Source organism: Brachycentrus maculatus, unplaced genomic scaffold, assembly GCF_059751285.1.
Source record: "Brachycentrus maculatus isolate JH-2025_06_01 unplaced genomic scaffold, ASM5975128v1 h1tg000308l, whole genome shotgun sequence".
NCBI lineage: Eukaryota > Metazoa > Arthropoda > Insecta > Trichoptera > Brachycentridae > Brachycentrus > Brachycentrus maculatus.
This window is the reverse complement of record NW_028281058.1, coordinates 1-20,913: the sequence shown is the minus strand read 5'-3', so window position 1 is coordinate 20,913 and position 20,913 is coordinate 1. Positions and strand designations below refer to the sequence as shown.

Sequence of the window (20,913 nt, the reverse complement as noted above, 5' to 3'; positions counted from 1 at the left end):
TTATATATATCTCAATATTATTAATATATGAAGCATTTACTTTGTGGTTAGTAATTTTAACTCATTTATTTTTTTTAACGAAAATGTTAATAATATTAGTATATAACCACTCACCTCGGTTAGTGGTTAAATACTAATATTAATATAATTTTTTTAATATATAAATATGTATATATATATATATATATATATATATATATATATATATATATATATATATATATATATATATATATATATATATATATATATATATATATATATATATATATATATATATATATATATATATATATATATATATATATATATATATATATATATATATATATATATATATATATATATATATATATATATATATATATATATATATATATATATATATATATATAAATATATATATATATATATATTTATATATATATATATATATATATATATATATATATATATATATATATATATATATATATATATATATATATATATATATATATATATATATATATATATATATATATATATATATATATATATATATATATATATATATATATATATATATATATATATATATATATATATATATATATATATATATATATATATATATATATATATATATATATATATATATATATATATATATATATATATATATATATATATATATATTTATATGTATATTAATATGTATATATACGTGTATTAATATACAATGAAACTAAATAACCTTCCATTTAACTCTTTTCATACCTGTTTAACCACAGAAAATTACCAAATAATACCACACGCAATGAATAATTCGTTTCTCTATTAACTCAGTTGTAAATTGTATAGTTTGTTGATAAATTATTTACGTCAACAGTTTTGAATTTATTATAGATATATTAATGTTTGATAAACCGATTGAAATTGGATAGAGTCTTTGAAAATTTCGAAATGTACTTTATTAATAAGGAGTTTAAAATTTTGGTAGGTAACCGCAGAACAACCATGAACAGAAATGTGTTATGCGAGTAAAACTGAAATTTCTCATCAATTTATGTATTTTAAAACTGTCGATACCTTTTATACAGTTTTATAAAAAGTAAAGCTTTCTAAATAAAGTTTTACGTTGAGTTTAGTAATCAGTAGCGTGTCACTATCTTTTATTATTATTTGTTAAAGTCCACTAGGCTTTTTTACAATTGTTACCCTGGTCACAACCAGGCGAATTACAGGAGAAACCACTTTGTCCTTAGACCTTTGTGAGGAACAAGCGTTCATGTGACGTTTTCCTTCCCTTGGATTTATTGTTAATCCTTTATAATGTAAATTAATTGTTTACCAACATAAACTTCACGTACATACAACGTATTTGTGGAAACCTTTATTAAAAATAGTTTAATGTTTGAAATGGATAACAGTAATTATTCTTTGTAACTGAGATTAATATTTTCAAGATATTTTTTTAAAATCAATATATTTAAAAAAAGGAAAAATCTGCAAATTGTAGATGCTTGTCTGCAGGTAGGATAGTTAGGATAGGTTATAGGATGACAAACAATGGACCAATGAAAAAAAATGTTTCTTGAATTCATGAATATGAAATCTAGTTACTACGTGGTGAGAATATGTATAAATCTTTGTTTAATCTGTGGGAAAAGTAAGTTTATAATTTTCATTGTTGATTTAACGTTCAAATTTGTATTGAGGGTTATTGTTAGAAAAATTATATCTTTATTTACCAGCTGCCAAAATTGCACGGGCCCGTATTTCACCACCATTCATCATAAAATACTGTAAATATCATTTTCTTGAATTCTCGCAAAGGAGTTAATGAATTTGGGTACAATGTAAATCAAGGGACAGAAAGTCAGACAGATGAAAATGAAAATTTTCCTCCGTACCCATGAAAATGAAATACTGTTTTTGTATTATGCTTCAAAATCAAAAACGCGAAAGCACATTAATTAATTACACTCAAAGTAACACCATTATATTGCACGTACCAAAAATAAGTAATTTTAATGAAAACGTTACAAAATTTAAAATCATAATCTCTAATTCAAAAAGGGTAAAATTACGGCTTAAATATTTTTGAATTTGATTATAGGATTCCATTTCTTAACTCAATTACAGATTGAGCTTGTCAGTAAATACTAAATATAATATTTATCATTTTGTTCATGAGTAGGTTCGTAAAATGTAAGTATATTTACGTCCGCATCTGTAGTGCAGTAGTTTGCAAGTTTTACTTCCATTAACGTGGTTTCAAGTTCAATTACTGATGATGGATTTATTATTCATACAATTTTTGTAAAACCAGAATTAAACTATTTTTTATTTACCGAAAAAAGCCATCGTTAAAAAAATCTCTTTATAAAGGAAAGAAAATAGATCTATAATTTTTATTGTTCTGTAAATGTATGTAACTTAATATAACGGATTTTTTATAAAATGAAAATGTGTTTAAAAAGAACAACAAACTAAAAAAAATAAGACTTTTATTCCCAGTGAAAAATAATAAAAGTGTTAAGAATCGTTTTTTTAAAGGAACTGTGATCGAATTTATTTTTATTCAGGATGTTAAAATAAATATTCATGACAGAACCACATATTTATTTCATTAAAAAGTATTGTATTTATTTTTCTTTTTGTCTTCTAGAGATTTATTAATAAATAAATGTTGTATCCAATTATATAAGCCAATAAATAGTTACTGAAAAACTCGTACATAAAAAAAAATAAGACAGAGAAACTTTGGCCATTTTGGGACTTTTTCAGAATTCATGAAGTAAATGAATGAGAGAAAAGTTTCTGAATAGTCCCGTGTACTGTATAGCGTCCGACCAAATATTTAGGCCAGGGGCTACCACTCAAACTTTTCAGGTGAAGAACGTTCAACTAAGTGGTTTGGTCGCTCCAGTATTAAGCGATAAACTTTTATTCTAACAAGCCACCTTAGTGAACAAATATATCCATTATCACTAAAACACAAAGAAAATATCCACTTCCATACAATCTTAAGTAATAACAGAACTTGTCTTCTGCTGAAGTGTACAAATTGGCTTGTTTCGTTACCGTGCATGACAGTTTTGAAGGTTAAAACAATACACGTACATGTTTTGACGTAAGAACGTTCTGATGCGAGCTGCATTTTACAAAAATTTATCTTTAAATCAATTGATGCCAGTTAGCTCTAGACTTTAAATAATAAATTATCAAAATATGCTTAACATTCCACCCATTTAGAATATCTTCAGGTATGTTCTTCCTGTTTTTCACCACTTTTTAACCTGATTTTACGTGCCATAAACGCTAGTAAAATATAAAAAAAAATAGTTAATATATAATTATTCATTTATCTCAATAACAAAGTTAAAGGTGAAGTGAGCAAGGTTCTTAGTTGCTATAATGAAAAAAAAGTAAGAACATAACATAAATGATGAATGATAAATGTACACAAATAAGTTTATATACAACTTTCTATGCATTGTCATGTTCTGAAGAAAAAAAAATCTATTGACATAATATACACTTAATATTTAATAAATAATTATTTCGTGAAATAATGTTTCTTTAATGCTTGAGTTGCCATACATATTCTTGTTCTTGTGAAGATAATGTATATATATCCATCTTAACTCGGAGCTTTCGCATAATTTCGAGAAACTAGACTTCCAGTCAACAGCAGGAGTTTCTTTTGCATTATAATAGTTTGCCGTTGACGCCCACTTTTTACTTCACTTTTATACAATAACGTTTTAAACAAAAGAAAAACGATTTCATGTTACGATTCATTTATTTTAAATTAAAAGCATTTCATAAAAAAATATTCAATTATTGTAAAAAGAACATTTCTGTCAAATTGAAATGTAAAGTACAAAAATACAAAGCAGACTGTAATTCCAATCATTTCGTCGATAAAAGAACGACGATAATAGAACGTAAATATAAACTATCCATTATTATGCTACGTATTGTGAAATATACTCTACGCTTTTTCTGTATTCAATGTGAAATATTAAAACCAGTTGTTATAACATAATTGAAAAGTAATAAATAGGCCATTTATATTATACACGTCATATTTAAAAGAAATTTTGAATAAAACAATAGTCTTAATATTTGTTTGCAAAATACGTCATCTCTCTGAAGCGAGTTACTATCGCTGTTGTCCGAAATATATTTCCATAGGATTAGGTTTTTTATCCACATATGTATTACCGTTATTTATTTTCATTTTATTTTAGGAAAATATTCGCCCTGTATATTTCTCTTCGAAAAGTTATTATGTTCGAACATGTTTCTGTCGTAAAAAAAATAAGGTTATATGAAAAAAAGCTTTTTAAATCCATAATAAAAAGCATAGTATGAAATATGTTTTAAAGAATTTTCCAAATTATTGAAAGAAACTACTATAAAATTGGAAAAATTATATATAGTAAATGTAGGTACATAAAATGTGTCCTAGGTAAATCTCAGTCAGAAAACATTATTTTAGTTAGGTACTAAATAACTAAAAATGCATGAATTAAACCATCAAAAGCAAATATGAATTAAATATTGAAAAAAATTGGAAAATTGATCTGCCCTCGTTTTTTATGAAGTACCTACAGTTAACACGTATTAAACCTAGGGTTATTTATATTTAATTGAAATGAACTTGAAATCATATAATTAATTATTACAAAAAAACTAAATATTTATGCAATAACCTTAATTAAAAATTCATCCGGGTAAGACGCTACATACAACAATACATTTGTGACCTTGACGTGCTTACAATTTTGAAAAATACCAGTTCCTCCATAAGCTGTCATGTATTTTTTCTTGTTTCAATTGTTTGGTTGTTTCGATTTCGGGTAAAATCTATAATCTCAAAATACGAGTAAATATTGAAAAATTAAATACCCTCATGTGAATATCCACCGAACGAATTTTTGCCTAGACTCGAATCCTTGAATTTTATAGGAATGATTTTTTAAAAAAATATAAAGAAAAATTAAATGAGAATCATACTAATTGTACAATGGTATATTCCTGCTCAAAAGTCTTTGTTTAATTACCTGAACTACAATAAATTAATAATCTTTTTTTCGTTTTCGCCCATCTTGTCTACTCTCCTGCAAGAAGACTCCTCTTAGAATGATATCGTTTCTTTATTTATTTATGAAAGTTAAAAATATCCTCATATATTATAAACAACACACAACGTGTATCACTTTATAAAAATTGTAATAAAAAGGTTTTAATATCTGAAATCTAAAGTTAAAAAATATGAGAACTGTGAATATTTCTTATTGTAAAAAGAGCGACAGTAAAAAGAAGACCTAATTCAAAGAAACGTAGCTTTAATAATAACATAAGTAAATTAATTAAATATTTTTTTTAAATACACTATAAAAAGCAGTGTAAAAATATTCAATATGTTTTGACGAAACATGTTGTAACTGAGATGAATTCTCACGAACCCACCTAATTCAACTCAAGATGTTCCCCGAAGACTCGTTCACTTGCATGATTGGTGTCACGAACATCTCTAATGCTTGCTTTATCCGTTTACGTCATTGATCATGTTCCTTGGACTCATCCTGGTTTAGATGAGATCTTGTCATCCGGCTCTCCAAGTCATCCTTGTACGTCAAATCATACGAAGTAAGCCGTCTAGATTACAATATAATGCTTGTAGACCTTTGAGAGGCGATGCTCTCAGTCGACACATGATTAATTAAGTATCACAATTTCACAATATTTTGAGTGTGTCCAAATACTTGTTTAAAAATCTCAGTTTCTCCACTTAGGACTTATTTTCAGTCAGTCAGCATGCGTCCAAATAAAAGGTTCTCTGCTAAATAAAACATATATCAAACCATATACGGTTCTTGTATACTCACAAGTACAGTGGTCATATGATTAAAATTTTTAGTGTGGTTGTCAATCATGGGTAACATGATAAGTTTTGCACATGTGTAAAGTGATGACCCAGCCTATGACGACAGGTCATAAACCATGTAAATACCCAGACATTTGTATTCTTCTTAATCTACTCGAAGCAATCTTCATAGGGTTATGATTTATGTTTGACATGTTTAAAATTTTCTATAAAAGTTTATATTCTTGTTGCGAATTAATATTAACTCTTAGAAAATTCGTTTGTGTGAGCCAATTTCTTCAACTTGTATCTCAAAGTTTAAAGCCTATAAGGCTTTATTTTCCCTTGTCTAATGAGAGCTTCATGTTGTACTTAAATAAACGAAGTTTTGTGTTCTCTGTATTCAATCTTTCTATTTGAATAAACCTCTGATTTATTTGTTTTTATCGACTCACATAATAATCAATTATCAACGACTCGATAATCAATTACTCACACGTTTTCACCTAATAAATTTCACTGAGCTTGTATTACAAAGCTTTTCGTAAGTATTTCTGGATAAAGAGTTTTCAGCTATTAACTTTGTATGCCGTCGTTGCTCAGACCTAACATTATACGTGCGTTCTCGCAACGACCCACCAAATTTGCGGAGCCACACATATTTGCATTAATTTTGAGAGGTAAGTGTCATGAAGGCTTACCATCTTATTATATGAAGAGAGTATTAATGAAAATGCAAATTGAAATTATTAGTCCAGTGACACCTAATAATTTTGTGACTAGATAGAAATACTTGATTAAACAGGGTGTTATAATCATGCATAAAACGTTACTTAAAATTTACTATAATACAGAGTGGCGCAAAATTAATCACCATATTGAAAGGTGTTATAATTTTTGCAAATGGCGTTGTACGTAAATCATATTTAATATTTGCGAACTAAACAGTTGCAATGTACAAAAAATATATAAAACGGGCATAAATGTATTTCAACACTGGCGGCAGCCACTTGACGGATATCACCTTTTTCACTTAACAGAAAAAAATTAATAGTCGAAATAAAGAGTAAAATAAGTAAAATACTCATTAAGTAAAAATGTTATTCATCAACAAAATTGCCTGATTAATTTTCTGCTTCTTCATCGAACCCTTACCCGCACCCCAATGGTGTAAAGGGTACTGCATCATATGGATTAAGTGTTATCTTAATCGTTAACACAAAAAGGAAAGGTAATCAACCCTCCGCTGCAGGTACCAGTCAAGGGTAATATTAAATAAATATAAGAGTAAAAAAGTCACTTTTATTTATTTGACTCCCCCCAGAAATTCGAACCCGTGACCTTCAGAACGGTAGCCGAGCGTTCTGACCTTATTTTGAACGGACAAATTAGTTATAATTAATTTTGCTCTTTCTTAATTTATTTGTATACTGTAGCTGTCTAGTTCACAAATGTCAAATATGATTGACGTACGACGCCATTTGGAAAAATTATATCATCTTGCGATAGAATGATTAATTTTGCGCCACGCAGTATTATAATATATTTTATGTAACGTTTAAGCGGAGGGTCTAAATAGCGACTTGTTTGTTACAGTAATATCATTCTCCTAAGCTTTTAAGCCAGGATACGCGACTTCTTCCTATGCTGAGTAAACTTTTGACTTTCACTCGTAATATAATATAATATGTATTATTTTGTTCTTTTTTCCACTCATAAAAGGACCGCAGTTATTTAATGATATAAAAATTAACAAATCATAATAATTTTGATATTATAATTAATTAGAGAATAAGGAAAAAAGGTGGTGAAGGAAGGGAAGATATTGAATAATTTGAATCTGTTTACTGTGAACAGCTTTTAAGTGTCAAATTGTCAATTTCCAGTAATTGTTTTAGAATTTTTGACATTTTTGTTAGTACGTGATGAGACCGTTTTGGACAACTTTTTAAATTATTTGTGTAATAAATATTTCATTATAAATTAAATATATAATAATTGCTGAATAATTGTATAATTTTCGTAAGACAGGTTTTAAATATCAAATTTTATTTACGTTGATAATTTCTTTTGTTATTTTTAAAAATTTAATGTGATATTATCTTATCTTATTAACTTATTAACCTAACTAACTGACCATCAAGCAGTTTCCCGCAGTAGTAGGCAGAGAGAATAGAACGCCACACCATTCTGTCTTTGCTAACATTCTTCGCGTCCTCCACATTCAAGCATCTCCTCATACATACCAACCGATTATTTTGACTCTTGTTCTGATCACTTTCAAGTATTTGATATACTATACCAAGTTTTTTCGGTGTTCCTCTGCTCCTTGTTCCAACTACGTTCGCCTCATAAATTTGTGTTACCGTTCTTACCGCACTCATCCATTCTATATGCCCAAACCACCTCAACACTTAATTTGATCAATTCAACCATTCTTAATTTTTTCAAAAGTGTTTATGCTTAGCCTTGCATTATTTCCTTTCATTCTTTCATTTCACAATTCTAACATCTATCATATATCGTTTTACCGCACATTAATCTGAGAGATTGCATTTCGACATCATTCAGTCTACTTTTATCCTACTTGTACCAACTCCATGCTTCATTTCCAAGCATTAGGGTTGAAACCAGGACTTCGTTGTGTACTGCCAGTTATTTGGACACAAATATCTAGTTTTGCGCATCAGGCTATGTAATATGTTGTATGCGTATTTTTAACGCATTTTAATACCTTAATAAGCATCACTAGTAAGGCCATAATAGAGTGGCATTCTCTGATATTTTTAAAGATTTTTTTAGAGTATACCAACGTATTATTACAACAAATAACACTTCCTTCAAAACAAAAAATAAGTAAGGGAAAAATAGTGTTGAGTAAATAAATATTCCTTCGTATTAAATCAGATTTTCATAATGGACTGTACGTTAAAAAAATATTCACTTCCATTCACTTTCGCAAAGTAGAGTTGTAGCAAGTATTTATATTTTTGTTTCATAATACCTGTTTTACTCCATTTAATAAAAGGTTTTTAAGAATGGTATTTAAGGACTTATTTTGAGAGGAATATAAAAAATATACGTCAAAAGCAGAAGCGATGGGGAAATAATGCTTTTGAATGTCAAACATCAAAATTGTCTGAATAAACGTTACGGTATTACTTGTCTTACATTTATCGCATGTCAAATTCTATGATCGTCAGAAAAGCATTTTTTATTTCTTAGGTGAGCAGAAAAGAGATAAGAACTAATTGTACCATAATTTCGCGAAATAATGTCGGTATTCAATATAACACACGAATTTATATAAAGAGACTGTAATCTTAAAATGGGTATTAAGAAAAATAAGTGTGATAAATAAGTAAATGATAAAGGTGTTTAGACACACATACCTTGTAAATTCAATTACGCACACCCATACACACAAACATGTGAATTTTCTGTTTTTCCCAAATGACAATTTCAGAAAAGTATTTAAGGCATAAACATAACTTTATATGTTAATATAAGTAATGGATTCATTTTTAAAGTTCATACAGATTTTTACCCATTATTGATAAAAACGTATTTTTTATGATTAAGTGGTTTATAGAACCATTGAAAATAAGCTTGACCTTGACACCTTCAGTTTAAATAAAAAAGTCACTTCCATTAAACATATCTTAAAGAAGCATTCCTTTTACTTCTTACCCTTATCTGCACGCAATGGTGCATAGGGCACTACGTCATATTAATGCAGTAAAATCTTGATCGTTATTAACACGAGGGCAAGGTAATCACTCCTTCGCTTTGGAGACTAGTCCAGGATAATATTAGAGTGTAAAACCACTTATGTTTATTCTCCCCCCCTGGGAATCGGATCCGGGACCTCCAGCATGGTAGCTAAACACGCTAACCATTACACCACGGAGGCGGACAAAACGGTTTTAATTTCTTCTTTTTTTAAAGTTACGAAGGAATTTTACTCCTTTATTGAAAAAAACGATAAAAAAATTAATTGTGTACTTAATCGTCAAAACTAAGCTTGACCGTATTAAGCTTATTAAAAAGTATCACCTTAATTTAGCACATCTTTAAGAAGCATTTAGTAATATTTTGTTTTTGTCAGTTTCTTGTCACGCAAATGGGTTGATTGGGTACCTTGTTTCACATCATATATCTAATTTCTATTATACCCTTTGTATAAATATTTCATCAATGTGCTCAAAGTATCACGTATAGTTAGTTGAACTCCATAATTTGGATTGAATTCAAAGCGCCTGAATCGACCTATAATTGTAGGATACACGGAACGACTACCAAATATAACTGTATAATAAATGAAACCGAGTAATTCCAACTGCATTCCCGTATGAGGCAATATGTGTGGAGTGAACGTGCAGAGAAGTTAATACAGATATAGGAGAGAGAATGATTCCACAATTATCCCTAAACGACACGCAGCCCAGTGGCCTGCAAATAGGAATTAGGGAAAATTCAAAATGGCCGCACAGATTCGGGTTAATGCCGCATTAAATAGCCGGCATTCGTTTAAAACGAGGTCTTCTGAATCTACGGCTGGAATATATTAAAACGCCTCCTCGTTTGTTTATAAAGATACTTGAAAGTAAAGCTAATCGGTTTATAAAGACATAAAACACCAAATCTGCGCGAAACACGGGTTTCGGCTTAAAACATTTGTTTTGCAAATCGACCAGAATGTAAAAATATTTAGCAAACAGCATTAACATGATTTTTTGTTTTTTTTTTGGTTAATCGTTTCTAAAAATAAATTAAGATAAGTAAGTAAGTGTAAATAAGATTTCAAAAAAGTGTTTTATTAATTTTATTCTTATTACATAATTTGAGATTTTCGTTAGATTGTTAAACTTTAATACTTTTAACTTTTTCTTTAAGTTGTAAGGCAGATCTAGATGGACTTGACATGTTACGTGTTTAATGTGTTTTAAAAAACAATTGATATCTTGTCTGCCTCCGTAGCGTAATGGTTTTCGTGTTTAGATACCGTGCTGGAGATTCCGGATTCGATTCCCAGGGAGGGGGGGGGATAAAAAGAAATATTGGTGATTTTACAAACAAATATTTATTTCATACTACCCTGGACTGGTACCTGAAGAGCAGGAGTGATCACATCGCCTTTGAATAAATATCGATCAAGATAATACTGCGTCAATACGATGCAGTGTTCTATGCACCATTCGGTGCAGATAAGGGTTAGAATATATTTAAAAAAATACCCTTTATTGAATAATATAAATTTGCATCTCATGGCGTTTTTATTAAACAAATCTACTCGCTATTTCATTACAGATTTAATGGATTATTTTTGACATCTCAACAAAGATGAAGGAGAATATGGAAGTCAGGGCATTTACAGGGCTTACGACTGCCTAGTAACAATCGCACACTGTGTTTCGAGTTTGATTAATATATCTATAGTTTCTAAATTTATAAGCTTTAAGAATTTAAGCATTGTGGTTGTCAACCATGGGTAGAATTGGTGAATGTTACACGTGTGTAAGCCCTAATTTGAGATAATCCAGATTTATTTTATTGAATCCGCTCAAAATGTCGTAGCTTATATTCAGGGATCAATAATGATAATAACGTGCATATTTCTCTCACAATAGCTCACATAATGACATACAATACCAGAATAGCAACGATTTATTTCATCCATCTCCAGTGCCAACTGGAAAATATAACGAGACTGATGTAGACATTCAGTAATATGTCTTAATATCGCGAGTAAAATTAAAAAGCGAAGGACGAAGGGTATAAAAGGCAAGAATTTAATAGAAATTTTTCAATTATATTATTTTCTGACTCGTATTTCAAAAAAACAACATAATTTATTTGTACTCGCGTTACAAAGTTGACAAAAATGAATTTGGAGTAGATTAAATTAAATTATTCAATTTAGCAACAGACATTTTTTCGAAAATGTCTGAATTAAATCTTATTCATAAATTAACTCAGCTGGTATTTATTTTCTTAAAAATTTGAGTTATTTCGAAATGAATTATGAATAATCATGCCTTCAAGTTTGTGATAAGATTTTGTTAATAAAATTAAACTTAGCTTATTTTAGAAAAAAAATGAGGCGACACTTAAATTACGAGAAATGGTTGTTTTAAGAGATTTAAGTTATTTTATGAGAGGACATTTTTTCATTTCGGTTTTTCGTGTGGTGTTTTTTATTGGAATTTTATGTGTTTATCAACAACTATGGGCAGATATTATATAAGTGTACAGCCTGTGTACATATATCGCTCACTCCTTTCAAGAACGTCATAAATCAAAAAAACCTGATTGATCAGGAGAACGTTTTTAAAGTTTAAAAAAATAACACAATGTATTAAAAATAAACATCAAGCTACTTATTGAACTTTTTACTGTGCAACAGATCTTTTTAGGTGAAACCTGAAGGTTTTTTCTCCATTTAAAAAATATGTAGTATATTTAAAAAAATAATTATAAAATACCTACTTTATAACAACATTCTCTGCCCTGTAGTGGGTAAATATAAATTAAAAAATATGCCGCTTTTACTGGGATACAGTACATTTTCTGGGCAATCCGAAAACATGCATAACTGAAAATAGACGATTTTTGATTTATGACGTTCTTGAAAGGAGTGAACGATATGTATTACATACTTAAATACCGATGTATACTTATAAATCGTTTAGATCATCTACAAAATCAAAGCATCCGTTTCATTTTCAATTAAAAAAAATATGACGATGTTTCACCTTCTCGCACAGAACTAAAATGGCTTCACTTCAACTAGCGCATAAATCTTCAATCTCTCTTGCTACTTTATAATATTCTTCACAACCCCAATGCACCTAAATATCTGTCTGAAAAATTTATACACCTCTCAGGTTACGGTCTATCACTTCGTTCTTCCCAAGAAAAAACACTTTTCATTTCTCGCCATAACACATCATTCTTCAGTAATTCCTTCTCTGTCCAAGCGACCAGACTATGGAATGAATTACCTCTACTGGTAAAAAATGCACCTTCTCTTATAACTTTCAAGAAACGTTTGATACATTACTATTTATCATAAGAATCCTGTCTAGAACTGTCCATCAAACATCCTCCCTTAGTTTTTCCCTCTACCTCCTTCCCTAAACCCCCCTTTTTACTTTGCCCTCCTTATGTTCTTCTTCATCTTTTTGGTGATCCTAGGGATCTGTTTGTGCCTCTGCATGTCACTCTTGGGATGTTGACTCCCGGTTGTCTTTCCATCTTTTCAGAGGTCTGCCTGGGGGTCTGCGTCCTTCAGGGTTACTTTGAATGGCGATACGTGGAAGTCTGTCTTCTGACATTCTGTTTATTATTATTATCATATTTTTTAATTTATGATTTTTGAATGACAATTTTTAATTTATGTTTTTTTTTAATGTTCTAGTACCATCTACTCTCTGATTGCAAACAGCTATATATGGTATCAAACGTTTTGATCAATATCACTAGTCTGTTTATGGTTGGTTGGGAGGTATTGCTTTATATCAATAAGCCCGCCAATGTACTTATTTCTTTTATGTACATGAAGTTTAAATAAATAAATAAATACCGATAAATATTAAACTTAAAAAGGAAAACGTAATTTTGGGTTGTCGTTCCGCATTTGAGTCGCTAAATTCCGATAATGAAGTCTTTGATTCGATTCAATACTTTGCTCCAACTAAATTTCCTTTTTTTAATCAGTTTTAATTTTCACCTGTAGATGAAAACATCTGTTAGTTTTCGGAACTAGTCGTTTGTAATGAATAAAACTCAAAAGTGGTAAAGTACAAGTTTTTAATAAAAAAAATCAAGATATCATTCCATAAAGTTAATACCGAATCAATCAATAATATGTACAAATAATTGTGAAAAAAAATTAACTTATGTTTTTTTGTTGTTTTTTTAACTTTATATTTTTTGTACACAAATCTAAGATAAATCATCAAAACCGTAATCGTAATTATTAAAACATTTTTCGGAGATTAACCCGGATAAAAGTATCATACTATTCGAAGATTTAAGCATAACGTGTTTAAGAGGTATATTTTTTCTATTATTGTACAACTACTAAGATTTTCTTGTCCGCCCAAACGCCCATATACGAGTATGCACCTATGTATGTATGTATGTATGTATTTACAAATATACACCTTGATATCTTCTCACCGAAGAATTTTTTATGAAGATTACTTGTACGCATGAAGTAATGGTTTTTAAACCAAACGAAGCTAAGAACTTTTTCCTTTTGTTTTTACTCGTTTGACTAGAATGCTAGCAATTGTATACATAAAGCTGGAGAAGTTAGCAAAAATAGTTTATTGTAGAAAAGTACTTTGAATCTTTTTACCCGTTTCTTTAGAAATTTAAGTAAAGTAGACCGAATTTTGCAACATCGAAAATGTGGGTATTCGTAAAATACCATTGTCGGTAACTACTTGTCTATTTGAGTAAAAGGTAAATATAAAAGGGAAAAATAATAGTCTGAATAGTCTTAAAACATAAAAAGAAAAAAAATAGTACAATCTAGTTGATTTGAAATATCTTCGATTCTACAACATTTTGAGTGTGTCCAAATACTTGTTCACAAAATCTGGATTATCTCCAATTACAGGAGATATTTTCATATTATTTTTTAACACGTAAAGAATAATACATAATATATATCTCATTAATAGATGTCTCTAGTGAAGTTCTAGTGATTCAAGAACAAGGTTTCTAAATTGGTTCATATATACAGAACTTTCAAGAATTTGAGTAGTGTGGTTGTCAATAATGGGTAGAATTGGTGAATGTTACACGTGTGTAAAGTGATCACTTAAACCAGCTTATGACGGTCGTCAGCCCCAAAAATGCTCAGACTTCCATATTCTTCTTCATCTTTGATGAGATGTTAAAAAATAATATCTTCGATTCTCATTCTCATTCCCATTTCGATTGTTAAATTTAGGAGTACAATAGTTTAATTTGATGGCGTAGGTCATGTAGTTGAACTCGCTTAAGGTGGTTGACATTCCTAGTATGTGGGATAGGAAATGGATGGAATATTATTTAGGAAAAGAGACGTGTAAAATAAATAGGCACTCATGGATTCAAAACCTTACTCGTTGGAAGTTATTTGCACACTGTGTACTAGTATCTAGGCCAACATCCGTTATATTCTGTTCGTCAGTATTAAGAATTAAATAAATTTCCCAAATGGACAACATACAAATTTGTATATATTTGAGGCACAAACTTCCTGATTTTTCTATTTTTTTAATTACAAAATTTTAGTTATTTCATATGATCATACTTTTAATTTAAAAAAAATGTCCGTTATGAATAGTGTTCAAAATACGTGATTACTTTATTGATCAACACAAATACTCGTAATACCTTGTAATTAACCTGTAAACTACCAAATATTTTTCTAAAGTAGATAATTTTAAGTATAAATAAGTGTTCGGGAAAAGGCTATTTGATTTGAAGTAATCATAATTAATTTATGTTACAATAATTAGGTTTATTAGATATATTTTGGTAGTAAACAGAGTTATTTTCTAAATTATTAAAATTAATCACTATTATTTTATGAAAATATTAAATGGCAGCTGATAAAATAATCATGTAATTAATCGATTGATTATTCCTAACTTTATAGTGACCAAATTCATCCGTACCGGCATCGCGGATAAGAACGACAGTGCTCCGTACTTCCATCGGGCACATTATGAAGCAGAAGTGGATGAAAACGAAGATCTTCATCATACCGTTCTGACCCTAACAGCAAGCAGTCGTACCAACTGTGAGTAAATTGATAATATTAACAAAAAAAAAATGCGCTTAATTTTGATTATGTAATTTTTTTTTAATAAAAAAACAAGGGTTTTCTATTTTACAAAAAATGTTTTTATTTTTATTTTACAAAAAACAATGTTTTCAAGTACATCTTTCCATATTGAGTAGGGTTTAAGTTGTATTTATTTATATCTTGCACATTAAAAATTGCATCTTGCATGTAAAAAAACATCAATAACTTACTGAAAATAATTAGAATGATAAGGAAATTAAAATTTAGGAAATTATTGCTTCCTTCTCGAGTAAACTTAAAAATACAATTTGGTCTCAAATATTGAAATTATGATAATGTTTAGAAAAGCTTACACGTCTCATAAATGAAAAACAATAAACTCGTTGTTTTTTTAAATACCTAAATGATGGATAGTATTAAACATGAAAAAAAGTGGTTTATCCGGAAGATTTTTTGATTAAAAATTCGAGATTTGTTTTGTGGTAATACCAAATACATTTACTTCGCAAAAACGTAAAATTATCAAACTGTTTTATGACACGTGTTTCGAGACAAAAAAACATCACTTCAATGATGAGTGCATCAAAACACGTGTTACAAAATGGTTAAAGAATTATTGGTATTTACTTACTTAAGTTTGAAACTGCTCATAAAAAAAACATTGGGGCGAATATAAACTACTGTTCCATTCAATTTCTGAGTCAACAGGCATTCGATTAATTTTATGTGAAATTTGAATAGCAAATTTGTTATTTTGATATGAAATAACATTCAATTCCCAATCAGTAGATAAATACTTACATCAGTAGGCTCATTCGATTCTGGATGTATAGTACAGACAGCTTTCATCTCTTGTAGATGGTGGATTCCATTATCGTTGGATGTTATTAATGGGATATATATTCTTTGAAAGGGTACTAATGTACGGATTTGACAGGGGTGGATATAAATTAAAGAGGTAAGTGTATTTTACTATATGGTGTATTTAGATTGTTCTCATAATGCAAAGAAAAATAGAATTAAAAAACAACACTTGAGATTCGAGTTTAAAATTTACACATTAGCTAAAACATAAGATAAAAACCTGGCCTTGAGCTTCCGAAAATCATTATTGAATATTTGATTTGCACTAATTAGATGTTTTAAATATATATATATATATATATATATATATATATGTATATATATATATATATATATATATATATATATATATATATATATATATATATATATATATATATATATATATATATATATATATATATATATATATGCACTGTCGTAGGATTCCTTTCGAATGTTAGTTGTTATTTAGATAAATGTAGAATTTAAGACGATGGTGATAGTGTCAGTTAAAAATTTGTGAACTTTATGGCTATTTTATACATTACCTATGACTTCTTACATTACTTAACTTGAATCCTGATTCAAGGATTAAAATATTTTTAATTTCGATTAACGGATTAAAAACATGATATGTTTAAATAAAATATGCATTTTTAATTGGGTATACTTATTTGTTAATTCGTTTTTTTATGCTCATAAAAATATTACTTGGCCCTTAAAAAAACATATTCAAAAGTATTTCTGAATCGTATTAATGGTTTCTATTAAGATTTTTTTTACATTATTTATCAACTTAATTATAAACAAAGTACAATTTTAGTCGTTTAGGATTCAACAACTTTAATTAATTAATTTATTGATTTGGCATTTAATTTGTAGAACTCCATTATTTCTGTATTAATTTTAGAATCAAACACAGATTTTTTGAGTCTACTAAGTTGTATTTTATTTAAAAAAAAACATATAGAAATGAATATTGTGACGATTGTTTCGCCTACTTATGGCTTTTTCAAACGAATAACGTTCTAACATGTATCTCAGTAGACTCAATAAATCTGTGTTCGGTTTGAAAATGAATACATAAACCTTTATTCACGTAATTATTAATGGTAAAAAACTGCATTTAAAGCATTTTAGCTCTTTTTACTGCTGGGAAAATTTTACTAAAGTACTTTTAATCATAAATCTTCATAATTGATAGTTAAGTTTATTCTAAAATAAATTTATATCAAACAAAATAAGAACAAAACAAAAATCGATAAGTTTCTAACGACGAAAAGCATTATATAATAATTTATGGTGTCATCGCAGTAGAAGTGTTATAAATATATTTTATAATTTTCAGAATATTTATTTTTAGTTTGTGATAAAATAATAAATAGAACGAAGAGCTTTGGAAATATCTGGAAAATTATGGGCAAAGATATCTATGGTTTTATGTTTAGAAGAGGCTGAATATTGAACATTGAACATGTCGCAAGATGAAACTTTAACGGCAGAGTGCACATCTCCGTACAGAAGGCCGCAAGGATGAATGTAGATATCTGCTAACATTATATACGTCACCGAGTCTAACATGTTGTGTTCAAATAAACAAGACATATTTGGATTCAGTTTCGTACTAGAAATAGGTCAAACTAAAAGGTAGTATGATTTTAAAAAATATTTATTACTTGCCTTAGAAATGATATAAGTGGGTGTGTATAGTTAATAATAAATTAATAAAGTTGATCCCTAAAAACAATACAAACGATACAACAAAACCATAAACAAAAAGCTAGTATGATAAAAATTAATTAAATATAAAGAAAAAAAAACATAAAGAAATGTAGTAAATACTTTTGCAGATAAAATGTTCTAAAGAGGGAATAGAATATTCCTCGCCGAAAAAGACGTTTAATAAAAATAAATAAAATAAGTTTTAATTTTCTTTTCGGCCATTAAATCCTAAGGACCGTAATCAGAGGGGAGGCGGTAAGCTATCTTAAGGAATACTTAGGAACATGACACTCGTAAATATTAATAATAAACGCGAATAGAATTTTTGTAGGAAATATTCGTAAGCATTTTTGTCCATAAAAATGTTCAGCGAGCACTTTTGTTCCTAAACGTTATATCGCACCTCCTCTCCAAAGAATAGATTTCGGAGTTTAATGTTACTTTAGAAAGTTTCTCCGGAACAAACTGAAGATAGTTAATGACAGTTATGATATTTTTGTTCTTTAATTCCATTATTTCCGGAATATTGTTTCTAAAATTTTCTCCTTACAAATTTTATGATGAAGAAGCATTTTTATTTTTAAAGATACAGAATATCACGAGCGCAAAATATTATTTTTGTCGCTAAATTTTCGTCAATTTTTATTCGAGGATTAAAACTCGCAATCGGAGCATTCGTAAAAGATCGTCAGAAATTTGAGTAGCTTGCCAGCCGTATTCTAACGAATACGGATTTTTGTGTGGCGGAAACGTTTCCAGTCATTCATATTTATGTATGAGGATATTTTCTTGCTTCATTTAAACGAAAATTTCGGAGGAAGAATAAGTTACTCTTCAAATATTCAAAGAAAATGACTTAGTTAAGGAACAAAGCATTCGAAGTTTCGGTTGAACGCCCAATTTTAATCCTCTTTTAGGACGAAATGTCAGCATTGTTGTTATGTTGTTGAAAACGACAGAAAAGTACTTAGTTTAAGCAGGGTTATTGAAAAAAAATAGTCTGTAATTACTATCCATCTATCAGTTCATTTTACTAGACTGCTGAAAAAAATGTATATGTATAATCAAATTATTGACCGAAAATAGTATCTTGATAGAGCGAGAAAAGGAGAAAAATTATTGAGATGGGAATATTGATCCAATATAGTGTTAAAATATTCATACGGTTTTAGAAGTTAAGCTAGAATTATTCACAAAACTGAAATATGAGATAAATACCAAAATACATTTGGCAAAGTTAACTTTAAATCAAAATAATAACCGTGTCAAAATAACAATATCCTATACATTGAAAGTATGACTAATGGGTAAACGTTGCTATTTCCGTTGGGATGGAAATCGTTACTTTCTATCGGTTTATATTTCTTTCCAATTTTTGTTTTTGATGACGGATTATCAAATAAATGAGAATCTGGAAATACGCTATATGCAATAAAATTTTTGCACTGAGTGGCGTGTTTAGCGTTAAGTGATCAAATTGAAAAACCAAATGAAGAAACACTTTTTTTTTAAAATATGTCTGTATTGAATTAAGAATTTTTATTTGATAGCCATTTTTACTAAAAAGCAGGTTTTGAACTGTATTTGTACAAATTAGTGGGTGATTTTTTGTTACCTCATTTACCAATTAATATACATGAAAATTCTTATCTTGCTACTTTGTAATACCTTAATGCTTCTTTATTTTCACATAATTATCGTAATAAAAACGTTTTGATTTTAAATCAAAACAGCAAGCAATCCTTTTTCATCAAATTATTTTAAATACCCATTATTAAATAATGATTTTAAGAGCAAGCCTTAAAAAGTTGTAAGGCTCTGAAGGCGATTGAAAGTAAGTTATAATGATTATACCTATGGGTATAAATAATAAAGTTTTTGATTAAGTGGGTTCTAACAAAGTATTAGAAAATTGCTAAACTTCTTTATCGATTTAACATGGAACTCAACATCAAAGGATATAAAATATTATCAGAAAATGATTCTCCAATTTTTTGAAAGTAAGAAAAGTTTATTAGGCACGGTTTTTCAGCAGTTCAAAAAATAAATTGAACTTTGTTAATGTAAATATAATTATGATCTTTATTTATACACGCTTTAGGTATTGTAGGCAATTAGATACTATATTTGCATTTAAAAAAAAATATTTTGAAATAAAGTTTTATCGTTATTTATCGTATTGGAAATGAACAAAGATATGTAAAACCCTATTTCATTGAACAGTATTGAAATATCAACGAGCATATGTATGGTATTTATAAAATATTGCATGGAAAGCGAATATGATTATTTATTCATATATTGTAATATCATTTACATTATTGACAGTATTTAATGATATTTAACCAGATTGGGAGAAATTGTAAACATTGGCTTTGAAAGTAAACAAGACCAGTTTACTAACAATTAAATTAGGCAGTTTTAACACACGTCTATAACACATTCAAATATTCTACCACTAAAAAGGTTGTTTTTATAAACTACGTATTGATCGTCTAGTTTGTATTGATAGCCAAAATTTAAACATTTAAAAATATGTAATTCACAACTCGTGTTTCCTTGCGAGAAAAAAATATATATTGTAATTACTAATATTTGAACAAAGTATATATATATATATATATATATATATATATATATATATATATATATATATATTTATATATATATATAT

General features: G+C 28.3%; 1 protein-coding gene across 1 annotated transcript in view; it reads left to right on the top strand.

The window, feature by feature from the left end:
* The window catches only part of LOC148304680 (putative neural-cadherin 2), a gene marked incomplete at its 3' end in the record, with an annotated part of 87,941 nt that extends 72,276 nt beyond the window's left edge, over positions 1 to 15,665 (top strand). Inside the window, exon 2 of the mRNA XM_088267918.1 lies at positions 15,522 to 15,665. Within this exon, the coding sequence (XP_088124044.1) occupies positions 15,522 to 15,665 (144 nt within the window). The remainder of the gene's footprint in view (positions 1 to 15,521) is intronic.
* Positions 15,666 to 20,913: the final 5,248 nt, after the last annotated feature.